Source organism: Lycorma delicatula, chromosome 6, assembly GCF_047948215.1.
Source record: "Lycorma delicatula isolate Av1 chromosome 6, ASM4794821v1, whole genome shotgun sequence".
Classification (NCBI taxonomy): Eukaryota; Metazoa; Arthropoda; class Insecta; order Hemiptera; family Fulgoridae; genus Lycorma; species Lycorma delicatula.
The window spans coordinates 6776919-6794766 of NC_134460.1; the positions used below are offsets into that span (position 1 = coordinate 6776919).

Consider the following 17848-nt stretch of genomic DNA (forward strand, 5'->3'; position numbering starts at 1 on the left):
ATCGGCCCTTTTCAGAGCCACCAGTCCAGAAACCTCAAACAGTCCTTTTCAAGGCTACCACAAGGTTTCAAATGGCAACGTGCCGTTGAAGCCATACGGTGACAACAATAGCCCTTTTCTGGACTACCATAAGCTTTTAGATTTCCATGGGTCATAAAAGCCATTCGGGGACAACTACAACCCTTCTTGGGGCTACCATAAGGTTTTAAAGTGCCAAGTTCTGTCAAAGCCATACAGCGACAATGTCTACATAGAAAATAATTAGTAAAAATTAAAAATTAGCAAACATTCCACTCTCGATTGTAATTCTAAACAAACGAAAAATCAATCCTGAAATTCTAATTGAATTCAATGTTTCATAATTCTACTAACATACATCAGAATTTCATCTAAACCAAATCTTTATTAAATTGAAAGTTAATTTTATATTTGTGTAAAAACCTTTAAATTATATAGAAATGTTTACAAGGTATAATCAAATGTAAAATATACAATGAAAGAACTTGTTTTAATACTTTTAATGTATTTAACTCATTTAAAGATTTCATATGCATGATGGTAATTTCTGTCACAGACTGAGCAGGAAGATTAAGAAAAAATACTATACCATCACATTGAGTAATATTAAAAAAATAAACATTAAAAATGTTTATTTTTTTAAATATTAATTTCTGATAATGTCAGTCATTTTATTTTATTCTAGCTGTTATTCTGGTATGCATAATTAAATACTATGAAAGGTAAATAATTGATAAAAATTACTGCAAAGAGAAAAAATATGATGCGGACATGACATGACTTCCTTGTACGCTTATTAAATTACATATACACATTTTTTTTTATTGAATTATTATTTACTGTAAATTTTTTTTTACAATCAGAGGTTCATAATTATTAATAAATCAATATATTTCAATTAAAAAAAAAGTTGGAAAAAAAGGGATAAAGTCTGATTCAAACCAATGTGCCTTGTATGATCCAAATATTTCATTAATTAAAATTTTATTTGGCAATAACTCTGGAACCAATGAAAATAAGTACCGCTTATGATATATTGTTGAAAAACTCTCAATGAGGGTTTATTACTGCAGTTAAGAAGAAGTCTAAAATCTACATTTTTTTTTGGATTTTGGGCTTTTTTGGACACTTTTGGTTCAATCAATTGCAATCAAAAGGGAGGTGCACAACTAGATGTTACAACAGTCCTACATCTGAAATTTTAAAATCCTGCAGGTAATCGTTTCTGAGTTATGCGAGATACATAAGTACAGATGTCATGTCAAAACTAGTCAAAATGGACATTTCTGTTGAAATCTGAAAACCGAAACTTTTCGTGATCGCAATGCTTCATTTACTTTGTACGCTAAGTAAAAAAGAAATTACAAATAGAAACAAAAAGATATATAATGTAATGTAAAATATAATATAAAACTTCAAACAATACTGTATGATAAATGCAAAGAATGAAAGGCATAATAGAAAATAACTTATTAGTATTAACATTTTTAATCCCTTGTATGTGAAATAAATATGAAATATATATTTTTTAATCAAATTACAAACCAGTTTAATTCGAGCTATTTGAAGTTGTGGATACAAGGATCCTGGTCTTAACTGAACAACCTTCTGATAAGATTTCTGTGCAGCAGTATAAGCTTTTCTAGCCAGGTATGCATCTCCTAAGACCTCCCAACAGTTACTAAAACAAAATAAATACTGTATGTATATAAACATAATACATTAACTAATAAATATTCGTTTTTAATGCATTAAGTAGAAAATACAACTGTATGAAATGAAGACATATTTATATTTTAGGATATTTTTACATCCAACAGATTCTTCAGCCATTATACTTGCTGGGCAGTCAGTGATCCTTCAAGAAGATCCACCCACAGGCTGTCACTGCCACCTGATTATAAAAAGAATATATATATATATATATATATCAACTATCTGATCTACAAGAACTACTTTATGAACTTGGCTTATGTTGCTGGCATTCTGTCTTTATAGTTAGCACTTTTTTTAGGATGGAAGAATATTTTAGATGAAAAAATTAATTTTAAGAGGGTTGCACCTCATCCTCATCATCAATATGATGATAGAACTTATAAATAAGAGCCTAATGATAAATATATTTTGGTATATGCCAAGAAATTGGTTTGTCAAATTTTCCATCTCATAAAATTTAATCTAATAAGTCTCTGTATTGCAGAAAGAGATACTGACAGGCAGCATCAAGAAACAAGATATTAATTGCTGAATATTTACCTCAAATCACCGGTTCTTATTACTGAGTCTTTTGTCTTAATTTGTCATTTCATGAAACAAATTACCTGAACATACAAATAAAAGGTAAAAACTTACCTTTACAACTTGATTTTATATCATGCTGAAAACTGAATACATTTGTTCTTGTATGGTAAATTTCAAAACAGTTTTCTATATAATGGTATTTTGCATTTTTTACACAGTTTACACCTCTTGGTAGGTTTAGACTTATTAGTTGAGGAAACCTTTTCTATAAAATGGGCCCAAAATTTTCCATTCAGCCAAAGAGTAGATATCCCTGAAGTTGACGGTCGACCACTGGTGTGTCCCTATCTTAGAGGTGAATTGAATTTGGGATCTGCTCACTTAAATTTCAATGAAAATCATTAAGTTTTATAGTTTTCCTGTTATATTTCTATAATAATAATGCTTGCATTATACAAGGTGACATCAAAAAGATAAAACAATAATTTTTTATACCCCTTTGCAAACCTCCTCATTACTGGGAGTGACACCAACCTTTATCTACCCCTCCTATATATATATTTGTTGTAATCAAACACTGCATTAGGTTTCAGGGTTTTTTAGGGTTGAGGTTTCTAATTTCTCGCTGGCTCACAACTTCTATAAAGTCGTATTGTCCATGAAAAGTAGAAAGCATAAAAAACAACTTGTATAAGATGTAAACACACAGCTGATCTAAAAGTAATGATAAAAATAAAACTATCGAAATAGAAATGATAGCAAATGACTGCAGTTGATATAAAACATCTAAACTTCTAAACTTCTCTATAAGATAAAAAACCCGAAACTATATCTTGCAGTAGAATGTACATGCTCAAATATAGTGATAGGAAGAGTCCATCTTTCATAATTACGCAATAAAAAAAACACGATGCACTGTGTTCATCTTTTGTGATGAATGGGTTAATGCACCCTTCCAACATTACTAAGTAATAAAAAATTGTTACAGAAAAATAAAAAACTAATTTTTATTATCTTTCTTGATCCGAAACTTGTTCTTTCCATTTTAATGAATGGTGCTTACAGTTACCCATTTACTTTCAACCCAACACAACTTTTGTTGTATTTTATATCCCAACAATTTTAACATGAATGAAATTTTATAGTAGCGATTTAAAATGTTAAAAGTTTCTATTTTCTAATATTTCCTGGCCTGCTTGGAAACATTTTTTACAATATTTATCCAAACGTTTTAGTCAAACAACTCCATTATTGTGTTTCGGTATTTTTTATAAAGTATGAGGTTATTTTATGTTTTTATATTACTTAATGTCAATCATAGTTATGACATTTGTCAAATAATTACCAGCATAATTAATAAATTAAACATGTTAAGTTTTAGTGAATAGTAGAAAAAATGAAATATTTTTAATACTAACAGAATCAGATATGACAGTAGAAAATTACCACATAGTTGACTGGAATAACAATCAAAATCAAACAATTTATATTTTTCTTAATCAACAACTGTATTGTTAATATTTCACACATTAAAATAGTAATGGAAAAATAAGGAGGTATTTTTTATTATCTCTGCAGAGTACTGTTGACATCATGTCTATGACGTTACTCGATAACCTGGCATTACATAAATAAATAATCAAGGGTTACCTGATTTAGTAGAGTCCGGTTACATTAAATATAAATGAAACTACAAATACTTATGATTCTGTCACTTTAAAGAATCTTAATGCATTCGCTAAAGTAGCCTAAGAAGAACAATGCTCATTTGACATTAAATGTCAATGAAACTGGCTCTACTATAAACATTTTCATTACAAATGTGTACAGCCAAAGGAAAAAAAATTACATCTGCACATTTTTTAAAATAGAAGCAAATCATATTTGACAAATACAATGTTCAAACATCACGTTATACTGTTGCAGGATGTTCGTATTTGTTATGTAGGTGCGTATTGTTGCCACATGCTGTGTTTACTATCGGCTAGCACAATATTACAATACTAGCAAGTAGATGTAGGGGGAGTTTGTAGTTCCCCTGCATGCCTGCACACAAGCTCCTTCTACCAAAATAGCAGACGACTGCACAATGACCCACCATGCGCCAGCAGCTTTATAAACAGCAGCATGGCAATACAAGAGCTTTCACTCTCAGACCACCACCAGAAAAGATTACCCCAACAACGTAGGGGAAGACACCCACCTTGTGGTGATTCCGGTCACCACACCATCCCCTTCGTTCCTAGCCCTGAAGGCCTTTACCGGAGGTCATCTTCAGACCCTCTAACTGATTATATCTCATAGTCACCAGCCAAGTCTCAGTCAGGATGCCACCAACGCAAATGCCTCGGCAGACATTTACATCAGTAAATGTCTTTACATCAGTAGCACTCTGTCTTTACTGTAAAGACAGAGATAGACGAGAACCATCTCAGCTATGCTGGCATCAGATGATCTGGGGGTAATCCCCAACCATACTGTAGTGGGGACACACGTCTGATTCCAATAGATGAGCCATAACTCCTTGACTACAATCCATGAACCAAGGTGACATTGTCAAAGATCAGCAGCCAAGGCAACATTGCCAGAGACCAGCAGTTGTACTCAACAGCCCTACTCAGGGCTACCTCATCCAACATCAAACAGCCCTTTTCAGGGCCACTATAAAATCTCAAACAGCCCTATTCAGGGTTACCACAAGGTTCTAAAATGACATATGTTGCCAGGGAAATATGGCGACTGTTTGTCGAATGTGATTAAGTAGTGTACTGGATCTGAATTGTGTCTATTTATGAAGTAAACAGCTAGTTTTCTTATAAGGGTAACTAAAAATCTTATGAAATAAGCTATTAAAAAACACTGTATTTATCAAATTTGGTCCAGTTTGTCATTTCCAAATTTATGGTTTTAAATAAATTTTCACATAGAACTATAAAGGGCAAAACATAGCTAATGGAAAAAATTTTCACCAGGTTTTAAGTTTGCGACAGACCTCAATGCAACTCCGTCCAACTAAAATAAAGGAATTTTATATTCATCTACATATATACAGAAGGAATATCTTCCTGCAGTCAAGCCTGCACAATCCAAAGGGGTTGATTTACAACCACTTTTCAGGAACTGATAGTCACTGCAGCAGGGATGCAGTAAAGTTCCAAACACAGGAATATTCAGTGAATCAATCTTTATAGCACAATGCCTTTGCTAACACAAACTTAATAAGGTCCAGGTTAAGATAAAAGCTGCATTCCTTAAAAGCCAGAGTCTAAAATGACCTGGAATATTTTAAGGAATAGAGAATCCTGAAAAATGAACTTGAGAAATAAGGATAAATGCCAAAGCCAAAGCAAAGTTTAATAAATTATTTTCTACAGATAACGAATATTAAACAACAGTGAATACAGTTGCACTGCATGCTGCTGGCATTTATTACTGACTAATGAATATAACAATTGTTGATGCTGCATAATATTTGTATTGAAAAATAAATATATTACGTCTATCAGCCATACATGATAGTCACTTATTTACTTATGAAACATTTTCTGATATTAATAAACATCATTCACCACATAACTGTATTTTTTAATAAAGAAATATCAAATTTTCATGACCTAACAGAATGTATGCATTTCAACAGAAAAACTAAGTACTGACAAATTAATAATTCAGCAAATTCTGTTATAACATAATAGTTTTAAAAAAACATAGTTATCTCTTATCTATAAAACTAAAAGAACATAAACATACGAGTCTTCCACATCAATACGAATAGCAGCTAGAAGGGATTTCACAGCAGCACCAACATCTTGAAGTTCAAAATGTTGAATACTTAATTGTAACCACGCCCATTTGCTTTGTGTTGTTTTTGTAACAGCAGTTAATAATTCAATATTTAAAGCCTGCAAAGAAAATAAAATAAAAAACATCAATAAATCCATTAATATGAGAGGTGGATCAAAAAATAAGTTACACCCTTACTGTGTTCTTGAACTGAAAAGGATATATTAATGTCTTACAGTGGCAGCACTGGTTGTGCTGTTGTCTTTAAGCTCCCCCAGCAGCAATTCTGTACTCAGTACATGCGTAGTGTCATTGTCAAATATAGGATGTCCTTTAGGGGTTTTGTCCAGATTAGAAGGGCATTCAGCAGTCCGATTTTTGTAGGCAAAAAATTACAATTGTGAAATTCATCGCCAAGTTTTTGAGGTATATGGTGGGACTGCAATGTCACATCCCATGATCACAAAATGGTGCCAAATGTTCAGAAACGGAAAAACAAATGTGAATGACAGACTGCGTGCTGGCGTCCTTCAACAGCAAACACAACGGGTAACACGGAACATGTGAATGAAATGATCTTGAGTGACTGGCATATTAAAATTAGAGAAATTGCAAGTGAACTTAACATCAGTTTGGTAGTTTGATTGTGATTATTCACGATCAGCTTGGTTACCGTAAGAAACCAAGTACGGTGGGTGCACGATGGGTGCCAAATCTGTTGACTGACAACCACAAACATAAACATTTTGCATCTGCTCTTTCTTTTTCTTCAACGTTATTCCAGGACTGGTCCACAGTTTTTGAAACAAATCATCACAGGGGATGACAGCTGGGTGCTTCATTACAGTCCTGAGACTAAACGAGCATCACATGAACGGAGATACTAAGATTTGCTCAAAAGGTTATGCTGACATCTTTTTCAATTCCGAGGGAGTTATTTACAGTGAATTTATGCCCCGAGGAACAATAATCAATGCTGAATCTTAACGTGAAGACTTTAAAAAAATTGCGTAAAGCCATTAAAGATCGAAGACCTGGAAGACTGAGCAATGGTATCGTTTTTCTTTGCGACAACACTACTCCTCATTCAGCTCATGTGACAAAGGAGTTACTGCAAAAATTCAAGTTGGAAGTGTAGTCTCATCCGCCTTACAGCCCTGACCTAGCACCCTGTGACTACCACCTGTTTGGTCCTCTCAAGCGAGACCTGGGAGGGGAGCGCTTCGCTAATGATGAACTGAAGGAAGCGGTAGTTAAATGGTTGAAGGAAATTGGACGAAATTTTTATGAGAGTGAAACTGAAAAACTTGTCACAGGGTATGAAAAGTGTTCAGAAAAACTTTGTGATTATGTCGAAAAATAGATGAAAATGTGTAGTTTTTTGTTCAATAAAAAAAAAATTGTCTTATAAATATGTGTTTGTTTCATAGAAGGGGTGTAACTTGCTTTCTGATCGTCTCTTTTAATTAAAAAAAAAAAAAATATAAAATATTGACTTATAAGTCAATAAAATAATAGAACCATCATAACTTTCAGAAATCATTCTTTTCAGAAATATCATTTTAAGAATACAGCAAATAATATTTATGACCATTAAAACCTAAATAAGTAACATAATACGTAATTAAAAGTAAAATCATTATATAAGTAATTAATATAATTGATTTGGATAAATAATCTTATTCTACATTAAAAAAATAGCATTATCCAATATCATAATAATTATTATTTTACAATAGAGAATTTACAGAGTTAAAATCATTATTTTATACAAAAACTTTTTTGTATTAAATTAATTCACTTACATAGGTAAAAAAAATTATATCTATGATAAAATTCACAAATAATATATTATCAGAATATTCAGAATAAAAAATAAGTTATCTTTTTTAAATCATTCATTGACTTATTTCAACTCGCATGCAATATAGAAAGAGCTCCTTGACAGAGCAAAAAGTTAGTGTATTAATGCTCAAAATCTGAACATTATAATAATTTATAATGAATTTGAAAGGATTCTTATTTAATATATATATATATATATATATATATATATATATATATAAATACTATTAAATAAACCACCTGGTGTAGAATAACATTTATTATTGTTGTTTAATAAATAACAGCAATAATAATATATTTATTATGTAATAACAGAATTATTTCAATCGTGACTAAGGATGCGGGATCCCATGAAAGTATCTTAATATTCTATACTAGGTGGTTTGTTTAATATAATTTAACAGCACAGAGGAATAATATTAATTTTGAAAAGATTAATTTCAGTAATACACATATATATATAAATAAATAACTTGATCCACCAAGTACAGAATAAGATTAAATTAGATAGGATGACAATTACCTTACACAAGAGTACTTTCACAATTTTCTCGCATCTTAAGTTGATCCAAACTTATGATTGTTCACGTAAAATTACATACCATAAATACACAATATTAACAAAATAAAATCTTGATAAATACAATAACACAAAATTTGTTAAAATTTTGGATATAAACTTTAAAATCAATTCAAATCAAAATGGAATTAAAATTTTTATTCCTTTTATATTTAAGATTTAAAATCAAAATCAAAAGTTAAAATTAAAGTTAAAAATTCCATATATAAAAATATGTTGTCAAATAATAAAAATATTAATTAAAAGTTAAAATTATAAATATGTTAAATAAGAAGGAGTGTGTATGTGTGTGGTTTGGCTAGCCAATATTATGTTACTGTCTGGATAGTAATATAATATACAATGGACATGTAATGTTCAGATTCAAAACACTAGTGTTTTGAATCAAATGTAATACGTCAAACAATCGATAAAAACAACACTTTAACAAAGTATGATGTACATTTTAATAACCACAATCTCTTAGTAATGTGTGAAGTCAGTTGTTACAAATATACTTTCATCACTTCTACAACAAAATTACACATCACAAAACAATATACATAATAATCAATAATACTAAAAAAATTTGTGATTGGAATAAGCAACTAACTGTGTTAAAATATTTTTGTAATTATTACATTTGAAAAAATAGATATTACAATAAAAAGATATCTCAATCGCATTATAAATTATTGAAAAAAGGAAATGAGCAACAGTTTCAGTTTTTACAAGTAACAGTAGGAAAACATGAGTTCATATGTTGTTATAAACATAAGCAGAAAGGTGTCTTAATTTGATGTCAAAAAGTTAGATCACTCTTACATTTTCTTTTCATGAGCATTCTTTTAACAATTTAAAATAATAATTTTCAAGCACACAAGACATAAATATTAATTTAAAATACTTACTGTCTCTCCCTGAATCCTGTATATATCACTAAGAGCCATTGCCACTTCAGAAGACCGTTTATTAAGATACAAAGCTTTTTTGTAACAACATCTAGCTTTTACTAAATCATGAGTAACATAATAATTACCCAGTTCTAAGTAAACTTTATACCAGTAAGGTGCTAATTTTCCAGCCTATAAAAGTAGAACAAACCATAAACATATTAAATATCTACTAGTTAAAAAAACATCCTAAGTAATCAAATAAATATACCAGCACAGTGGCTGGCTGTCATCAGACCAAAATCCACATTTCATTTACAAAATATTTAATTTGATAAGGAAAATTTTCGACCGACTAAGAAATTGCAAATGACATCGGCATTAATGATAGTTCTGTAGAACTAATTACATGATTTTAATGAATGATTTGAGCATGCGCAGCGGTTATGAAATTTAAGCCAAAACTGTTTTCATTTGAATAGAAGAAAGAAAGAAAGTCACCATCATCCTCAACACCAATGCAAACAAAACAAATGAAGAGCTAAGTGAAAGTAATGCTGACCAGTTATATTTTTTATTTTTATTATATTTTTTATGAAGTTGTGGATATGAATACCCACCATAAGGCCAAATTTCCAACAAACATACTACCTAGAGGTTCTGCATCATGATAATTACAGCCCTTTCTTCATATGTAATCCAGGATTTCTTGGTCAAGTATGGAACTCCTAAGATCACCAGACCCCTTACTTATTAGACATGGAATTTTGTGATCTCTGGTTGTTCTCCAACCCGAAAATGGGGCTAAAGGAGTTCCAATTTGACAGCAGTGAAGACAGCATTATGCTGTTGCATTGACCTATTATGAATGCTGTCACATTATGTTTCACTGTTGCAAATAATCTAATTAAAATGTTAATATAGATAACTTTCTAAAAAATTTTCTAGAAATATTTCTTACGGATGAGTTTATCACTCTTTTGAATAATCAGATATTTCAGTTGTTAAAAGTGATATCACCTAGTATCTTTTGGTTACATACACTTCTGCTCTCCAAACATTTATATAGAAACATGATAATGTTCATCTCTTGCAAATTACAAACTAATGAAATTTCAACTGATAAATTGGATAAATTTCTGCAATCTAATTCATGGCAAACAACATAACTGATACACAACAAAGAATGGATATTGAAATGACAATGGTGTATCACAAAGTTATTTCATCTTTCGCATACAATAACCTGAGTACAGTAATGGAGACAAATAGTGTAATATACAATTTACTCTTGGATAAATTATAAATCCACATTCAAAAAATTGGATCCTCTTCAAAACACTCGTTATAATAATACACTAAACTAAATCAAGGTTTGCACACTATATAAAACAATAAATTTCAATAAACAAAATGGAAAAAGTATATTTATCTTTAATATAAACATGAATAAACAATAAAGTACCTTAAATAATGCATTAATGCATTGTTGAATCTCATCTTCTTCTAAACAACGCATACCTAGATGATACCAAGCATCTGGTGAGTCAGGATGTTTAACAGTAATACCAAAAAGTATATCAAGAGGTGGCATAGCCTTATCGGCTAGCTCAGCTAATTGAACTCGAAGTAATATAGCAGTAACCTCATTATCACTACTGGTATACATAGTTTCCAGTTTTGCTAACAAGTTTTTGCTATATCCCACTTTTCTAAATGTATATGAGCTCTGCACATACATTCCAAAGCCATTGCATTATTTCTGTCTTCTATTAACAACTGTAACGTTTAAAATCATAACAATAAATTAGAATTATAAACTTGCCAACAATTTCTACCCAATAGTAAAATTAAAGTTACAATCAAAAAGTAATTGTGTTGCTCCCTGTTAATATTTCAGAACTTGATAAATAAATAGAGTAATTTGTTTACGTTTAATAAAAATCTTCATTAAATTTTTGTACGCCATAAAATACAAATTAATATCTTTCAGTTCTGGAAAATGTAATTTTGTTCAACAATATATTTACTATGATAGCTTAAGATGAGATATCAGTCTGCAACTCACCACACAGGAGAAGACACCTTGTATGTGATGGTTTCGGTCACCTCACCACCCCCTCTGTACTTTGCCCTTATGGGCTTTACCAGAGTTCATCTTCAGTACCTTGGCAATGACATCTTTCAGTCTAGCCTCATCATAGCCCTGTAGGGGAAGACATCCAACTTGTGATGTTTCCGGTCGCCACACCACCTCTCTGTTCCTAGCCCCGAGGGGCTTTAACAGAGGTCCCTCTAACTGATTACATCTCACAGTCATCAACCAGGCCTCAGTTGGGATGCCACCGATGTAAATGCCTCCGCAGACATTTACATTAGTAAAACACAAATCAAATTTTGCCTTCACGTAGGCCTCAAACAGACATCACGGTCAACCTAACATGATTTCCTCAAACTAACTAACTGAGACCGCAGAAGCGCGGACCCTGTGCCTAGTCTAAATTTGACAACACTGGTCGGCCTAGCCTTGTGACTGATGAACTGACGATGAAAATCAACGATAAAATTCATGAAAATTGCCATATTATGGAACATCGCTCTTTAACGTCAAACAATACTCTGCAAGCATTATTTCACTCCACTGTCACTGGTACCTGTTTGCCATGACTGAGATTTGATGGTGAAGATATTATCAAAGCTCATCACTGATGCCATCGAGATTGTCCAGAAAGAAATCCAGGTGTGAATCCAAAAAATGAATTTTTATTATAACCCATACATGTTTTAATTTTGTTAATTTACTGTAATAAATACACCCATAATGTCACAGTAGTTGGGGGATTTATGATTTTATAAAATTTTTTTTACAACTAAATGACATCCATGCTGACTTTTCAATTTACCTTATCAGTTCTTCCTTTTCTTTTTCCTTTCAAAAATGTATTACTTGATTTTAACTTTTTCTTTCAAATAATGAAACCCAGAACATTTTTCCCCATTGCCTTAAATAAGGTTTTGAAAAGCCCAAACTTTACATGTAGTTGAGGTATAAGAATTATTTCTTAAGTTAACTAGTGGGGAATGTACAAACAACATTGTTCTGTCCAGGCATAAGTGCTTCACCTTTCGCCCATTTCTTTCTGATAAAATGATTTGTTTTGTCCCTGGTGTCCCAATCACAAAAAAAGCAAAAAAATTTAGTAGCAGAGATGGAAACCCATTAAATGCAACTTTTAAATTACAACATCTAGTCTAATGGTAATTGTTTACTGATTTATTTCTAACAGGATTATCATACTGTCATACTTTTTTTTCAAGTTAGTCGCATAAGATATTGGATCAGAAGAAAGTTTGTTGCCACTGTATTAAAGGACATCCTTTAAACTAGTTTTCAAACAATCAATGAACAGTTTCCATTCTCCAGCTATGTTCATGATGAAGTGCATCTATATCAACCCTAATATTGTTAAAATACACTAAATTATTTTCTTCAGAATATAAATCTTCCTGACAATTATGAAAGAAACAAACTTCAGTGTCAGTATGGAGAAGATTTCAGCTTTTCAGCCTAGATCACAAAAGCTCTGCTTGTTTCTCCTGAAAAAAGTTATTTAATTCAGTTTGAGTTATCAGATAAGATTTTTCGACTCTGTTTCAAAAGTAGGATTATCATACTCCTCATAACAAACTTTAGTGGCTACCTTGTATTCCAATTCATCTTCTAAAGTTACATGTATTGGAGGAGGATATGATAATGGCCTTGGAGACAGTACCAACCATAAGCCTTTTACCAGATGGCAAATTCTGGTACTGCACTGTGTTTGGAATTATTACTTATTTCTTTTATCTTTGTAATACAGAAATCTGACAAATGATCTTGTGTTCTGACACCACACATTCATCAATATGGCAAAACTCATGTGACAATTGCGCCTTGCAAAGTCTATCAGACATTTCACACAGATCAAACAGCAGGTGTAAGGGACCCAGTTCCTATCCTGAACCCCAAATTTAAAGCCAAAGTATAGTTCATAACATTTTTTTAACAAGTGGAGTCAAATTTCATCATTGTTCTTTAAAGTCAAATTCCCCACATACGATAACAGAAGCTATCCGGATCATTTACTTCCTTGGCATATTTATTCACTAACACAACACACTTGACACAGTAACTATAAATCACACAACTAAATGAAACCACAGGACATGCCTTCATAGTGAATTTTTAACATCACACTACATATTAAAGTACAATGCTGGTGTGTTAACTGTATAACTCAACAGACTCCTCAGCAATAACATATCAGAACCTGCAGTAAATTAATCATCATGCATTCATGCGTACAAAGCTATTGTCTTCATAATGACATGTTTATACCCCACCCACTGTTAGAAACCATTCATAGCAAAATCATCTTTGCAAAATCTGTGTTTCTGTGGATGTTGTTTACATATTTAAAAGTTATCTGTTGATTTTAGTAAGGCATGGTAGTTACATGATTTAAGACATCATCCAAATTTCAATATATTGCAATTTTAATGCTACAATTACATGTATGCAATTTTAACTAAATTAAAATTGTACTATTTACTTATGAAAGAGATTTAAAAATAAACAACTATTTTTACGCTCTGTTCTTATAATTTGGAACAAATCAACAGTAACTTAAAAAGTTTCTACACTACATATAGAAATAAAAGATATTGTCAAAGCTGCATACATACAACTCATTATATTTAATGCTGTCATCAATTATGACAAAAAAATACATGAATTTAACTTAAACTCTTATGTAATGTTTAGTGCATATATCCTCCTTTGCCAATAAAGTTTTTTGTGTTATGTAGTTAAAGTAAGAACACAAATTTAATTTTTTGTGAGAATATTTTCACGTCTATAACCAAGAAAACCAAAGTTTGGTGTAGTTCATGTACAATGCATAAAACTGTATATTGTATTGACTCATGTAAAACACACACCTTTTTTCTTAAAAAGGAACATGAAATTTATGGGTGCATGTGACAAGCTGGATTTCCAAATGAGGGTCCAATATTTGTATTTACTACTGTACTACGTATTGTAATATAATACACAATATATGGTAGTAACCAAAACAAATTGTAGCATATATTCTAATTACTTTTGATTTCACATCATTAATGCTGAGTCACATCTGTTATGTAGACTATATCATAATTGCCTGTTTATAAACAAACTTTTGTCATAAGCATTTTGTTTATCTCTGCATTTTCAGTTATTATAACATATGTTATTATTAATCATCTTGTAATTTTATATAAAACACAAGTCATTTCAGATAAACTTGTAACAGTATTCATTTTGTTTTAGTTGAATGAAGGAAGATTATATATTCAGTTATACTAAATTTTTTCAATTAGTAAACTTTAAGCAAACTAGTAAAAATGAATTTTATAAAAAATTTTAAATTATTTACAGTAGGCGAAAAATTAGTTATTCGCTTAGCTGAGGATGTCTGTAATTGTGCAGCAGGCTGTAACTATGATATTCCAGAATCATGTATAAGAAATCGGAGAAAGAAAAAGAGAAGCAGTATCTTTTTACAGTACTACTTTAGTATTATCTGACTGAATTTGGAACTTCCCTCAAGTAGAAGAGCAGTAGTTTTCTTACATTCAAGATATATGCGAGCAAGGATTTGCTGTTTCAATAGATGACCCGATTAAAAGCCGCACAAATTGTGAGGAAACTTCAAATACTGAATTTTAAAGCAAGTCTAGGATAGTTAAATTGTTTTATGTATAGGTATGAACTATAAATAACAAAACATACATCTGCATGTCAATGTTTGTCAAATACCTTTCAGGAAAAATTATTGACCTTTTAGAGTTATTTAATTCAGCTATGACAAGAAAATAGCTTTCTAATGGGAGAGATAGCAAATGCCAATCAAACATCAGTTTACTTCCACACGGCAGCAGATTCAACAATTAACTCTGTCAGTGATAACACTGTTTGCAGTTTTACTTTGTAAAACAGTACTAGTGGTTATGTAAAACAGCAATGTACAATCATGTTGATGATACTTGTAGTTGGCAAAAATTTCTATCATTTATTGCAATTAAAGAAAAAACTTTCCAAAGAGTGTAAAATGACTTGTTGCTATGTCACTGACAGGTGCCAAGAAAAAGGATGGATGGCGAAAGCACTTGTTTTAAAGTGGGTAAAATGTGTGGGTGCAGGAACCTGGTGCTCTTTTAAAATTACCGTCTTGTTTCAAAAGAAAACTTGAACTATTGTTGGAGAAGTTTTTACTGTTTCAGTGAGTATTTTTTATTATGTAATATAACGACATAAAATTTAAACAAATCAATTTTAAACAAATTTCTAATTTTAATCAAATCATATTTTTATTTAAATACGCACTATTTTTTTTACTACCGCTTCTTAAGTATTCTGTAAACATAATTCTGTCTACAAAAATAAATAATTAAATTTATGTTAGATACTGATCATGCTCCTCCGTTGATGTAAGGTCCTGGAGTTTTGCCAGGTCACTGCAAAACCTCATTGCAGTGGATAGAAAAAGGTAGAACCTTACATAAGCAGGTCCTACCTAACAAAAAATGTAGACGACTATTCTCTGGTCAAATGGATGAGAATGTACAATAACCTAATAATAGTACAACTAAGTAAAAATATGCATTGTAATAAAAAACAGACCTCTCCAAATGATTGTAACATAAAATCATTCAAAACAACATGGCCTGTATCCCTCCATAATCAATGTAATGAGAAAAATTTGCAGTAGAAAAAGCGGAAAGAATTTATATTTCCTGTAGATCTACAGGCTTAATAGCAAAAGTGTTAATTTTAAGACTACCTATTTCAAGAAAGCATTCAAAATAAACAAATGCAGATACAAATGTTATGTATGTACCAAAGGACCTTTATTTTTACTTACATCAGATGGTATAAAAAGCTTATACCAGCTTTTTAATTATAAAAAGCTATCAAGTTACAAGACTTAACCAAAAAAAATCATAAATTTAACTCCTAGATTATTTTAAAATAAACTGAAGAAAAACTTTCATCTGACTGAGAAAAAAACTAAGAAAAAATACTTATAACCAAACCCTCCCCCCCCCCCCCATGATCAGACTGCACTGCAATAAAACATAGACCTCTCCAAGTACTATATTGTAATATATAAAATCATTCAAAATAACCTGCCCTGCATCTCTCCATAATTAATGCAATGAGAAATATCAAAGACTACAGAAATGGAGTAGAAAAAGTGGGAAGGATTCATATTCATGCTTTCCTGCAGATCTGCAGGCTTAGCAGCAAAAGTGGTAATTTAAAGACTACCTATTTCAAGAAAGTGTTAATAAAAAGATATCCATAAACATCAGTATTTAAAACAAAACAAGAGTAAAACCTACAAAACAAGTTTATTTATAAATTAATTAACAACAGATCTTTTACATCTATCTATTTCATCTTCTACCCTTTGTTCTAAAGCATTTGATTATTAATAAATTTAAGAAACAAGGCCAAATCTTAGGGAGTGCAAAAATGTGGTAAAACGCTCTAGCTTCAAGTAAAAAGTTTGAAATCATCTAAGATAAAATTTAACTATTTTTATATATGGTATATGTAGCAACCAAAATAAAATCTTAATTAATACTACATACTTGTTTACAGATGTCAATACTCTGATTCCATTTTTTTTCATCTCTTGAATGCACTTGAGCTTCAGCTAATAGCGTGTCAATAATACTCTTAAATTTTGGATCTGGATTATACTTCTTAGCATTTAGCACATATTTCAGCATCATAATAACAAAGTAATTTCAGATGAGCTTTGCTAAGCATACACTGAGCATGCCAAGAACTGCTGTCTTTAGTAATACCTGTTAATGTACAAAGAATAAATCAATATAAATCTATTTTTTGGTGAAAAACGGTCTTGTCAACAACATTCAAAATTTTTAAGTTATCGTGTACAAGAAATCTTTTTCATTTCATTTAATGCTTAAAGCTACAGGATAGAATAAAAAAAACAACTGTGTCGAAGATACAATTCCTATGCAGATTCTTGACAATACTACTGTCGATAGACTTATATTTTTATAGTTTTAACTTTTTTAATTTGAGACATATCAAATAAGCCTTTTGAATCTCCTGAATTTTTCTTTAGATAACAGCAGATAATGTATATTTTACAATTAAAAAGTATGCATTACATAAAAAAGATTTGTTTGCCAAATTACATCTTTTTAAAATACAATGTCATTAATGACTAATATAAGGACACAAAATTATGTTATGCTAAATTAAAATTTTGAAAGGCTGTAATTATTGAATAAAATTCTAGTATTGTTAATAGTTGCATTCGCGGAATTATAGCAAAATACATTTATAACTTTATAATGGTCTATTGCAGTGATTCTCAACCTTTATAAGGGGTAGATAAAAAAAAGATGGATTAGATAAAAAAACAACCTAAGTACAGGAAGATCTTAT

At 30.8% G+C, this 17848-nt stretch overlaps 1 protein-coding gene across 2 annotated transcripts in view; it reads right to left on the bottom strand.

Annotated features, from left to right (window-relative positions):
- Window positions 1-17155, bottom strand: part of LOC142326260 (superkiller complex protein 3-like) — a 31557-nt gene extending 14402 nt beyond the window's left edge. For both annotated transcript variants that reach the window (XM_075368581.1, XM_075368582.1), the window contains exons 1-5: window positions 17017-17155; window positions 10805-11118; window positions 9358-9531; window positions 6010-6161; window positions 1564-1699 (exon numbers count right to left, since the gene is read on the bottom strand). In XM_075368581.1, coding sequence (XP_075224696.1) covers window positions 1564-1699; window positions 6010-6161; window positions 9358-9531; window positions 10805-11080 — 738 coding nt within the window. In that variant the 5' untranslated portion in view covers window positions 11081-11118; window positions 17017-17155. The remainder of the gene's footprint in view (window positions 1-1563; window positions 1700-6009; window positions 6162-9357; window positions 9532-10804; window positions 11119-17016) is intronic.
- Between the last annotated feature and the right edge of the window lie 693 nt (window positions 17156-17848).